The following is a 12,747-nucleotide window of genomic DNA, read 5'->3' as shown; positions in this document are numbered from 1 at the left end:
GCAGCGCCCCGTTGCTCAGGTCGGCACAAGGGAGGCCAGCCCATGAGGTGCGTCTCATTAGCAAGGATCCGATTCACAGCCCGGCGGACCAAAGCCCAGAGTTTCGCGGTTTCTCTTCCCCTCGTGTGCTCACGAGAGGACACGGTGAGAGGGCAGGCTGACGGGCAAGCTGGGGGTCACACTCCCAGGCCCACTGCTGGGAGGACCAGGGCCCTTCTGAGTGGCTGGGACACTTGGGGGTTTTATTTATGTTTGCCTGTGGGTGTTTGTCCCCGCTGATGTTTTAAGTCGCCATGCCGCCATCCAAGAGATTAGCTGAGCCAACGTGGGCCCGGCGCTTTTGCGGGCAACGCGGAGAGTACAGATGCCCGGGCCGATGCAGGTCTCCGGCAAGGCAGGGGCGTGCCGGCACCCGGGCCCTGCCCCGTCCCTGGGCCCCCAGCCCCGAGCGCCCAGACAGGCAGCCCCTACTGCCCGTCGCCAAGTCTGGGTGGTAGCTCTTCAATCGTCTCATTTATTTAAATATGAAAGAACACTTCATTTCCTCCCAGGTAGTCTGGAAGAAGGTCCCCCAGGGAAACTGCAAGAAAGCGGCAGGCTTGGAGGCAGGGCGGCAGGATCGCTCTTCCAGGGAGTGACCTGGAGCCTGGCCGGATCCACAGGGAGGCGCGCACTGGTTTCAGAAAAGCCAGGAGTCCCCCTGGGAGTCCCCCACCGAGTGCCTCAGTCAGTGCCTCTTTCGGTAAGAGACGGGCAGTGGGTCCCAGACCCGTGCTCCATGCTCAGGGGACGTCGACCGACAGTCTCCCCCACCCCAGAAGACCAGTAACGCGCCAGCTCTCCCAGGGCCCAGCTCCCTCGGCGGGGATGGGGAAGAGCCACCCTTGCCGGGGGCTCCTGGTCACAGCTCACTGCGGGATGCCTTGGCCACAATCACCAGCTTGGACAGCTCGGCCTTGAACGCCCCGGGCCGGTGGGACACTGCAAGAGAAGAAGCGTTGGGGTGAGACGCTCCGGGCCCTGGGCCAGGCCCGGGCGCCGTCCCCACAGTGGACCCGACACGGAAAGGCCAGGCCTGAAGTCTACTGGGTGAGGGACACAGGGGAGGCTGTCCTGAGGGCAGCAGAAGCCCCCGGAAAGCTCAGCGTGGGAAGAGCCGAGGTCATCCTGCGAGAATGGATGGTGGCCGAGCTGTATCACCTCCCGTTTGCACTGGCAACCCCACCTCCTTTGTCCTTGACCGCTACAGTCCCACACCTGCAAGGACCTGCAGGTAGGACAGGGCTCCCCTTCCAGACCCAAGGCCCCTCATGCCCCAAACCTCCGCTCACTGCACCCCCCTTCTCCATCCCTATGCCTGGTGACTCCCACAATCACGGGGGTCCTTCACCTTATCTTTGCTGTCCCTCAGGACCCTCAGGGCTCCCCGCCACATGGCCCCACTCCCGTGTCCATCGTCCTAACCGTTCGCCCTCCCCGGAGCCCCGGCTGTGGAGCTTCCCACCCCTCCTCCTGCCCAGCACCCGCCCCGCAGAGCCCAACACGGCTCAGGACACCAGGGGCTCCCTGACCTCAGAGGTAACCCCACCTCCCCGTGACACACGGGGCAGGCAGCAACCTCGATGCCTCGCGGACACCTTCTGCGTGAAAAGCACAGGAACTCTTCCTCGTCACAGAGCCCGGGACGGCCAGGCTGTGCGGGTGTCACAGGACCCCTTGCTGTGGAGCGACCCCGAGTGTCCCCAAGGGCCACAGGGCTCCGAGCAGACTCTCGCGCTCTTCGTTCTCTAGCAGGGACTGACTGGCCAGCATGGCCTGCGCCATGAGCTCAGGGCGGCTTCTGCATTTTAAACAACTTTAACAAGAACCGACAGGAAAATGGTATTTTAGGGATAGGCAGTTCACGCTTCTGTGTTCATACAATAAAGTTTTATTAGAATGCAGCCACGCCTACTCAGTGACCTGTGGCGCCTGACGGGTCGCCTTTGCCCTCTCAGAGGCTGTCTGCCCCACGAGGCCGAAAATAACTAGTGGCCCTTTCGGGCAACAGTCCGCAGACGCTGGGCTATAAGCTGGGGCGCTGAGGGGTAGCCTCCCCTCCCTCCGATGGGGGCGCCCTGCCCCCCCATCTTCTCTGCCTGTGTACCTGGGGCCTATCTGCACCAAACATCCCTTTTTTTCTTTATTTAAGTGTTTTTTAAAAACTTATTTATTTTGAGAGAGAGGGAGCAGGTGGGGGAGAGGCAAAGAGAGAGAGAGAATCCCAAGCAGACCCCTCGCTGTCCACGCAGAGCTCCACACGGGGCTCACACCCACAAAGCGGGAGATCATGTCCTGGGCCGGAACCGAGAGCCGCTCGCTTAACCGACTGCGCCCCCCCAGGGGCCCCCAACAATCCATCCTTCCATACCTGCTGTTTTGGTCACTTCAAATTCCTCGTTTTTCAGGGGGACGTCGCTTTCTCTTTCAAACGCAGCTTTGGACTGAAAAAGAACCCGTGGAAGCTTTTCTAATCAGGAAAGAACACGATCCGGTCTGCTTCCCAGAGCAGCACAGGCTAAAGCCACCTGCTTTTACCAAAGGGGTGCCTGACGCTTTTCTAAGCACGAAAGAAAATCCAGAGGAGCCGGTGGTTAATCCACTTAAGAGATTGTCAACCGGCTTAAAACGTCACGCCTTTGCTGCAAATCCTCAGAGGAAGGTTATTTCCTTCATTTTTTCCCTTCAGTTAACGTATGGAAAGGATGCAAACACAGCAGCCTCTCGACTGTAATTTTTAAACGTCAGACTTGTGTCTCAAGCCAGCTAAACATGGGTTTTAAAGTAAGACAGGACCCCAGAGAGCAATTCGATCAGCGGCGTGTCTGTTTGCCCCAGTTCTGCAATCAGGCCCTCGAGAGTGGGAAGGTATTTTGTCGGTGTGATCAAAGTCCATCAGGAGCCGACTTTAAGAAAAGGAGATTATCCTCAATGACCCCGGCTGGGCCTTCAGAGCAGGACCTAGGTCCCTGCAGAAGTCCCTACAGTGCCAGCCGCCTCCCCCACCCCCCCCCCCCCGCCCCCCTCGAGCCAGCCTGGCCTGCAGGCTTTGCAAGGGCCTTGCCAGTTCCTGGCAACAGATCTCTTCATGCCTGTCCCTCCTGGTTCTGCTTCTTGGACCAATAAAGTGGTTTTCCAACTGTTTCTGACCCAAATGCAGAAGGAGGGACCAGGGGAGGGGCTCCACAGTGTGGCCGGCCCCTGGTGGGGGCAGCGGGGCTCAGGAGCGTGGCAGAAGGGGCTGCCCGGGCCATGAACCACAGGTCACGGGAGCCGAGGCACGTGGGGCCCTCCCCCACCCCTGTGAGCACACCGCCTGTGCTGCTGCTGCCCTTGCCGTCCCTGCCCGTGTCCCCAGGGCTGAGCACCCAGGACTTTGAGAGTGGGCCCCTCCCCTCTGGCTTCCTGTTGGCCTGGCCAGCAGCGGGGCACTGGCCAGACACTGGCAGGTGGTAGGAGAGGGAGGCCAGGTGTCCTGCCCCACCCACCGGGTCTCTAGGGGTCTCCAGGCCCAGTGCCATCTCCCTGACACGTCCGGGTCCAGAGTCTGCGAGGCATCCCGTGTCCTCCCGGGTTACAGAATCTCCCCCTGGGGGCTTGAGGTCTGTCTCCTCACTTCACCCGCCTCCCCACCCCTGCCGGTGGTCTGAAAGGAGCAGTCTGCGATGGCACGAACCGCGGCAGCCACCCCCGCACGCGCGGCCTGTACTCACGTAGGCCATGCCGTACTCGATCTCCGCGCCCCGCACCTCCGCCTTGAACTGCGTGAAGTACAGGTAGGACTTGCCCTGGGGCCTGCGAAAGAGGGGCAGGCAAGAGGGTCAGCCTTTCCTCTTTGCTAGAACATTCGTCCGGCTCATTTACTGACAGGTCTGTTTCTCCTTCTGGGCCCCAGCTGTGCTAGGATGGGAAGCCTTATGTTCATTCACTGAATGCTTTGTCATCGAGGGCCAAAGGCATTTCCAGGCATTGTGCTGGGGACCAAGAAATGGCAACATCCCCGGCGGTGAGAAGTACAGGAGTTAACTAGGCAGGGGAGGGAGACAGCTGCCCTGGGCGGAGGGCAAAGGTCCCGGGGAGGGTGCAAATGGGGGCATGCAAAGGACCACAAGGTCAGCACGGCCAGAGCAGCGAGGGGCTGAGAGGAGCCGGCAGCGTGTGCCGCCGTGTGAAGAGCCCCCCTAGGGGCGCACCAGGAGGGTAGGTGGGGGGGGGGGGTACAGGGGGCCTCCCAGATTCTCTAAGCCCTGGTGGCTGCCAGGGCCTGATCGGTCAGTGTCCGGAACTGGGAGGCCAGCCCAGGTAGGCGTGACCTCTTGCTGAGCGGGTGGCCCTGCGGCCAGCAGGTCCTTGGGCACCTAGAGGGCTGGTGCTCACACGCTCTGGTGCCGGGCGGTGATCTGCAGACAGACGGATGCCCCGGGGCCCCTTGCCCCGGGGACGCTTCTGAGGCCAGGGGGCTGAGGACGGGGTCTCCTCTCGGCAGGGCCTGACTAGGACACTGGGCTCCTGGCCCCTGGGGCCTCTGCCTGTTGCCAACAGGGGCCAGTGCAGAGCGTGGGGGAGAAGATCCCCGACTCTGCTGGCAGGCACCTGCTGTCTGTAAAGCACCAGGCAAGGGACTGTGAGGTGGCGCCTATGAGCGAATTAAAACACCCCATGTCTTTTTATGGCTGTTGCTGCCACAACCCAAGTATCTCCTGTCTGTGGATCTGTCCCCCTGTGCTCACCCCAGCCCCCTGAGGGGGGCACCCCGGCCCGGACTTCCGTGTCTCCCCCAAAGGGCCTGAGCTGTGCCAGACCCACAACCAGTGCTTGAGAAGTCGGTTCCAGGCCATAGGGCCCAGGGGAGCAGGGACATGATGCGACACAGCCCCAGCGCCCTACCCCCCACTGGGCTGAGCACCCCCGTTCCTGTCCCTTCTTGGGCTGTGGCTCGCTCGTGGTGCTCCGGGACTGCAAAGCCTGGGCGGGAGACTGAGGGTGACGATGGGGGGGAGCCCCACCCCTCCCCTGGGGCTGCTTTCCTCCCCGCTCCCCTCTTGGCCTCAGTGTCAATGCGCTTGCCTGGGGCGCCCTCCCCGCCCCACCGACCCCCCCCACAGTGGCACACCCCCTCTCCGATCTGTACCTGTGTGACATCTGCCCCCCGCCTGTGCGCCCTCTGGGGTGTAGGACCCTGTCTTCCCAGCACCCCAGGCGAGCACCCACAGCAGACTCAGCGAGGCGCCACCCCGGGACCCCTGACTTACCTCCAGATGGTGCAGGTGAAGTGCTGGTGGTCTTTGCTGGTCCCCAGACTCATCTGCCACTTCTGGGGAGAGAAAGATACAGGTCGGCCCCGGGCCCGCGGCCTCCCTGCTCACGGCACACTCTGTGGGTTTCAGGTTCAGCTCTGGTTCTGCAAAGTGAGCGAACCTTCCCTGGGCCAGCCGGCTGGAGCCTGGCTCAGGGGCGGTGAGGCCATAACGGTGGGGACGTGCCCTCACACGTTCGTCCAAACCCACAGGAGCGGGACCAAGCGTGAACCCCAGTGTCCGCTATGGGCCGGGGCTCACAATGACGCGGGAGGGCGGGTTCGGCGACGATAACAGATGCCCCCTCTGGTGGCGGCTGTCATTGACAGGGGAGGCCGTGCATGGGGGGCCTGGGGGGGGGGGGTGGTTATCAAAATCTGTGCCTTCTGCCCACTTTGGCTGTGAATCTCAAACTTCCCTGAAAAATAAAGCCTATCAAGAAAACTAAAAGGAGGGGCGCCTGGGTGGCTCAGTCGGTTGAGCGTCCGACTTCGGCTCAGGTCACGATCTCGCGGTCCGTGAGTTCGAGCCCCGCGTCGGGCTCTGGGCTGATGGCTCGGAGCCTGGAGCCTGCTTCCGATTCTGTGTCTCCCTCTCTCTCTGCCCCTCCCCCATTCATGCTCTGTCTCTGTCTCAAAAATAAATAAATGTTAAAAAAAAAAAAAGAAAACTAAAAGGCAACAGAGTATATTCATGCTCGTTGAATGACCATAACATCCTCAGCGCAAATGCCAAGACTGTGATACTCATGGTTACACGGAGGACGTGGGTGGGGCCTGGACAATGGAAGGCACCAGAAAGCTTTTTTATGTGTTTTTCTCTTTCAATGACGTGGAGGTGTCAGCTTTCTAGAAATCCAATTAAAGGGGCGCCTGGGTGGCTCCGTCGGTTGAGCGTCCGACTTCGGCTCAGGTCTCGATCTCGCGGTCGGTGGGTTCGAGCCCCGCGGTCAGCACAGAGCCTGCCGCCTCCTTCGGATTCTGTGTCTCCCTCTCTCTCTGCCCCTCTTCTGTCTCTGTCTCTCAAAAATAAACGCTAAAAAAAATTTTTTTTTAAGTCAAAAACGCTGTGATTCCCAAATACACCGCTGCCAGTTTCTTCTAGATTTCACGGCCTCTGAAAACCCGGCGAACGGAAACAGACCACCACGGCCGGTTCTGGGCTGCCTGCGGCATCTGTGGATTTCGCTAGTAAAATGCGAGTTTACAGTCCCCTCCCGGGACTAATAATACACACCGAGTACTGGCATTCCTGATTTAAAGTTAGAGCGTCTTCATTAAGGAGAGCAAGGCCGTGTTTAGGTTAATTATAATGGGAGTAAATGGTCATCTAGATGCCGCTTGCCTGCAGCGCGGAGGTGTGGACCGATTATTCTGGCGGGACGGCTGCAGGCCATACCCGCAGACTCAGATTTGTTTTCCTCCCTGTTTAAAATTAGCACCTGTCCAGGGGCGCCCGGGGGGCTCGGTCGGTTGCGCGCCTGACTCTTGATTTAGGTTCAGGTCAAGATCCCAGGGTTGTGGGATTGAGCCCCGCACTGGGTTCTGCACTGAACATGCAGCCTGCTTAAGGTTCTCCCTCTCTCCCTCTCTTCCTCTCCCACTGTGCCCTTCCCCTGATCGTGCCCTCACTCTGTCTAAAATTAATTAAAAACTGAAAGAAACTTTTAAAAGCACCTGTCCATGGCCCCAAGGCCTCTGAGCACCTGGAAATGGTTTTATGCTGTGAGACAGAGGTTTGCCACGGCTCTGAAAAGGTTCTTGAAAATGAGGCAAACATTTATTTATTTATTTATTATTATTTTTTTAATGTTTATTTATTTTTGAGACAGAGAGAGACAGAGCATGAACGGGGGAGGGGCACAGAGAGAGGGAGACAGAATCGGAAGCAGGCTCCAGGCTCCGAGCCATCAGCCCAGAGCCCGACGCGGGGCTCGAACTCACGGACGCGAGATCGTGACCTGAGCTGAAGTCGGACACTTAACCGACTGAGCCACCCAGGCGCCCCGAGGAAAACATTTAAACATGGTTTGAAAAACTGGACGCCAACCCAATTTAAAACCAAGAGCTTCTAAGCAGCAGGGTCAACTGTGAGTGACCTTGTGGTTACATGAACTTGGCTGTGGTCTCGTGGCTGGCACGGTGGGCAGCTGGTAAGGCTCCGGCTCTGGCATCAGACGCCCGTGTGTGTTCTGGGACAGCCTGGGCCCCTGGGACCTGTCTGTGCAGCTAGGGGAACCAGGCACAGAAGTGGCTGGGTGTGACAGAGGACGCCTAAGTGGCAGGTGCTAGCACTTTTTATTAGGACACACACGACAGATGGGACACGACAGAGCCCAACGCCTCCAGTTGTGTGTCCCCCACCCCATCAAGGTACAGACCGGTTCTGTCTCCCCGAATTCCCCGGCCCCTTCCCTCTGCACTTAACCCCTCCCCGCGAAATCCTGGTAACCGCGGACCTCATCTCCCGTCTCAGAGCTGGGCCTTTACAAAACCGTCCTCCGAGAGGAATCAGGCAGTAGGCAGGTCTTGTGTATGTTTCCACTCAGCACGCGGCCCCGGACGCTCACCCACGCTGCTGCGGGCGACCACAGGTCACTTGTTCAGTGGCTTCGTTGGGCAATATTTCCGTACCGGACCTTTCGCTTTTCTAAAGCAAACAAGTCTGTGTTTTCTAGCACGTTCCCAGGTGTGCATCCCATCACCACGACCTAGTTCCGGAACATTCCGCCTCCCCGGAAAAGAACCCCATCTCCCTCGGCAGTCACCCCTCCCCCGCGCGCGCACGTTGCCTGTTCTGGACGTTTCACATAAGTCGAATCATATACTCTGGGGCCTCTCGTGCCTGGTTCCTTCCCTGGGCGGCGTGTGTTCAGGGTCCGTCACGGGGCAGCGGGTGTGGGCGCCTCCTCACTGCTGTCCGCGGGTTAGGGTTAGGGTTAGGACACTCGGGCTGTTTCCCTCGTTGGCCATTCTGAATCCCGCTGCTGGGACGGTCGTGCACGTTACCAGCGGGCAGACCCCTAGCAGTGGAAGTGCCGGGCTACAGGGCAAGTGTACGTTTGACTTGGTAAGAAATGGCCACTCTGCATCCCCACCGGCCACGGCCAAGCGCTCCAGCTGCTGGGCCTCCTGGCGGGCACGGAGAGATGAGGAGCCACCGAGCGCCCCGTCGGGCTCCCACAGCGCCACCCGCCCCGGCAGCCGGCTACCTGTGATCTCGGTCACAGCTCCAGACGGGTGCTCCTGGAACGAGTCCGCACCACAGCACACATGCTTTTCTTAGGTGGTTTCCTCCAGGATGAGCCTGGATGAATGAAATCCTCCTCCAAGATGAACGAAAGCAGCCCAGTGCTGGAATTCCAGTTTGTGACGCAACGGCTACTTCAAGACAAGGCTCCAGCCTACAGTCACCCCAGCCAGCGCGACTGAACTTGGCTCTCCCTCCCCCAATGCTGTAGCTCTGAGAGTTTCGTCGGTGGCGGGTGTGCGTGTGTGCGCTCTTTTCCAAGCTGCTGGTGTTTCCTGCACAGAGCAGTGGTTAGGGGTGTATGCCCTGGGGACCTCGGTCACTTCCCAGCTGGGGGACCCCGGGCCTCTGTGTCCTCTGTGTGAAACTAGGTCATGGCAGAACAGTATGGCCGCCTGGGGCCGTGGAGAGGAAGAAATGAGACGTGTGCACGGCTCAGCACAGCGCATGGCACCCGATAAACGGCCACAGTAGGGCGACACAATGCCACAGACTGTTCTGGAAGGAGAGCAGGCTTTCCCCAAAGTCCGGTCGATTGGGAGCAAAGCACAATCAGGGATACAGGGAGATGCTGTTTATTGATTTTTACAGGGACGATGAATTCTTCCCTTTTTCTTCTAATTCTAACGACTTTGAGAAAGTCTGTTTGTGCCTCTTCCCGAACCCTTGAAGCTCTCCCTCCTGAATAAACCAGTACCTCACTCTCGGAGTTCTTCTTTGTACTGGTGCGTCCGTTCCTGGCTGTTTCGTAGTCTGTGGCTGCGGGCATTATTTCCTGGGGCTGCCGTAACGAAGTATCACAAACCTCCTCCCTTACAGCCGCTACGCTGTATTCCCTCCCACGTCTGGAGGCCAGAAGTCCAAACCAAGGTGTCGCCGCCAGGCTGCCACGGAAGGCAAACAAAATGCCCCTGACAGAGGCTCCTGGGGACAGAGCCGCACCTCACGTGCCTCTTCGCATCCAGACTTTTGTTCACTGTGTGGAATTATAGGGGGAAACCTGCCATCGTTAGTGAACTGGAGTATGTTCTTTTATGGGTGATGCAAGAACAGTTCAAAGGCTCTAGGGAAGGATCCTTCCTGCCTCTTCTGGTTTCTGGTGGCTCCAGGTGTCCCTTGGCTTGTGGCCGCGTCCCTCCATCTCTGCCCCTGTCTTTACTTGGCCTTTTCCTCTGAGTGTCTTCTCCTCTTCTATCAAATCTCCCCGGAGTGTCTCTTGTAAGAGTTATTGTCATTGGATTCAGGGTCCACTGGGATAACCCAGCACGATCTCCTCGTTGCACAGTCCTTAACTTACGCCTGCAGATATATTTTTTTTTTCTACTAAATAAGGTTAGGGGCGCCTGGGTGGCTCAGTCGGTTAAGCGTCCGACTTTGGCTCAGGTCATGATCTCACCGTTCGTGGGTTCGTGCCCCGCGTCGGGCTGGGTGCTGACGGCTCGGAGCCTGGAGCCTGCTTCGGATCCTGTGCCTCCCTCTCCCTCCGCCCCTCCCCTGCTCACATTCTGTCTCTATCTTTCAAACGTAAAATACACGTTAAAAAAACAAATGAAAATAAATACGTAAGTAAGGTTAAAGTCACAGGTTCCAGGGATTAGGAAGCGACCGTGGCTTCTGGGGGAGCACCGTTCAACTCACTACCCTTGTGTGACCCCAAGTTCAGCAGCTTCACTGCACTGCCCACTAAGCAGCTCTCGGTCCCCGACACAAGCCGGGTATGGTGGGCCCTACTCCGCGTCTCCCAAGACCGGACGCAAGGTGTCAGCGAAATGCACTCCCATCTGAGGCTTGGACTCCCCTTCCAACTCTTCCCAACGTGCTTGGGGCAGAGCTCAGTTCCTGCGGCTGGAAGACTGAAGCCCGGCCGCCAGCCAGGAGTTGCCATCCGCTCCCAGAGGCCATCTGTGCTCCTTGCCTCGCGCTACCCCCCCAAGCCAGCAAGGGTGAATCACATCCTTCTTATGTTTCGAATCTTATTTCCTCTTCGGCCACTGGCCGCCGGAGAAAACAGCCACCACGAAATGGGGACCTCAGTCGTACGTGGCGAGGAACTGGGTTCCGCCGACAACTCGGAGGAGCCTGGAGATGAGAGCTGGCCGGCTGCCGCCTTGATTTTGGCTTTATGAAGCGCCCGGCCGCGCTGACCACGGCTTCTAACCTTATCAGAACCGGGAGACAGTAAATGGGGGTTGTTTTAAGCTGCTAAATTTATCATGATTGGTCATGCATCACGGAAGGCAAACAAAATACCCCTGACAGAGGCTCCCGGGAACAGAGCCGCACCTCACGTGCCTCTTCGTATCCAGACTTTTGTTCACTGTGTGGAATTACAGGGGAAACCTGCCCTGCCATCGTTAGTGAACTGGAGTATGTTCTTTCATTGGTGACGCAAGAACAGTTCCATGAGTGTGAGTTAATGTGGGTGTGACCCACCTCTATTGTTCCCTGGAGAGCATTTCTCCACGACAACGGATACCGCCATACAAAACTACGTGGAATTTGGAACAACTCACCTCGTTGGTCCCTCCTTGAGAAGCGTAGGTGAACGTGCATGTATATTTGTCCTGGAGACAAATTGAAGATGGAAAAAAGTTTGTTAGGAAGCGCTTACGGCGGATGTCCTTCCGAGATCCAAAATCCAGAAGATCTGGCTCTTGGGGCACGTGGGTGGCTCAGTCGGTTGAGCGTCCTACTTTAGCTTGGGTCATGATCTCACAGTTTGTGAGTTCGAGCCCCGCGTCGGGCTTGCTCCTGCCAGCGCATAGCCCATTGTGGATCCCCTGTCCTCCTCTCTCTCTCTCTCTCTCTCTCTGCCCCTCCCCCCCAACTCATGCTCTCTCAAAAGTAAATAAACATTTAAAAAATACTAATTCCTAACAAAATAATACTAATAAATAAAATTTAAAAAATAAATAACATCCGGCTTTTGAACATCTGCACTAAGGAAAGGAGGTAGAGCCCGATTCTTGGCTGATGTGCCTGGAGGCCAGCCCCACAGGGCCTCCCAGTGTCTACAGACCTAGAACTCCCCTGCCTGTCTCCCTGCTAGTGAGCTCCTAAGTCAGGACAAACAGCCCACGTGGCTTCTGGGGGAGGGAGAACAGGAAGGGGGAAGTCCCCCACCCTCCAAGCACCCACCCATCTGGGGACTCTGGAAGCAGGGGCACCAGGAGGCCCTTCTCTGCTCTGCTGTGGGCCTCAGACAAGTGAAAACTTTGCTGAGTCTGTTTTCCTCATCTGTGAAACGGTCCTAGCAAATAAAGCACTTGGGGCGACATCTGGCTATGAGGAAGTGGTACGTCGCAGCTAGTGACACCTGTAACAGACAGGGAAAATGAAGATGGGAGGGGAAGGGCTTCTCCAACGAGCTAGGGGCAGCGCTGGGCTAGCCCCAGGCTTGCTGACTGACGGCTAAGGAGGGCCTAGCCTCCCACCTCGGTGAAAGGGTTGAAGGACATCCTTCTCCTGGTGCAATGGAGAAGGGGCAACGTCTGTCCACCTCCTCCGCAGTCAGAGCCGCAGCGAGGCTGACCCTCTGCAGGGCCTGGAGGTGAAGAACCCCCCGGCCTCCTCTCCCCCCACTTCTGGGCCGGCTCTGCCCTCCAATGGCCGGGGACTCGGCCGGTCTGGGAGTTAGGGCTGCTTGCCCACGCGAGGCACGCGAGAGGAAACAGGGACCGAGGCTAGTGACCCACCCCCTCCAAGTCGCCAGACCCCAGGAAGTCCCACTCCGCGTAAATTCAACCCTATCTCCGGGATGACCGCACCCCCAGAGTCCCTTCCCAAGCCAGGCCCCGCCCCTGACGGTCCAGGCCCCCTTCTCAGGACCCGCCCCCACCGGCGCCACCGCTCAAGCCCCCGGGGCGGCGGCGATACGTACCCCCGGGCCCACGTTCTGGGAGAAAGAGTGCACGACGCCGCCAGGTCGCACGTCGAACGCCACCGTCGTGGGCTCGGACACCGCCTCCCCCGGCCTCAACGCCACAGCCGCCAGGAGCAACGCAGCCCACCAGCTCGCGCCTTCGCCGTTCCTCCTTTTGCTGGGCGCCGCCATGTTGGTATCGGATCCGCAGGGCAGGGTGGCGACGGGACGCGGCAAGGGACACGTGGGGCGACCTCTGGAGGCCACGTCGGCGGCGGCGCGGGCACGTGACCAGGCGCG

The 12,747-nt window shown here is 58.7% G+C and overlaps 1 protein-coding gene across 1 annotated transcript; it reads right to left on the bottom strand.

The window, feature by feature from the left end:
* Positions 1–494: 494 nt before the first annotated feature.
* On the bottom strand, positions 495–12,747 carry MYDGF (myeloid derived growth factor). The gene is made up of 6 exons (XM_058728379.1): positions 12,466–12,747; positions 11,099–11,149; positions 5,292–5,353; positions 3,753–3,834; positions 2,411–2,483; positions 495–981 (listed from the first exon to the last, which is right to left on the bottom strand). Exons 1-6 carry the CDS (start codon positions 12,637–12,639, stop codon positions 902–904), a joined length of 522 nt encoding a protein of 173 aa, XP_058584362.1. The 5' UTR covers positions 12,640–12,747; the 3' UTR covers positions 495–901.

This window comes from Neofelis nebulosa, chromosome 4 (assembly GCF_028018385.1).
Source record: "Neofelis nebulosa isolate mNeoNeb1 chromosome 4, mNeoNeb1.pri, whole genome shotgun sequence".
NCBI classification, from domain to species: Eukaryota; Metazoa; Chordata; class Mammalia; order Carnivora; family Felidae; genus Neofelis; species Neofelis nebulosa.
The sequence above is the reverse complement of the archived record's forward strand: the minus strand, read 5'-3'. Positions and strand labels throughout refer to the sequence as shown.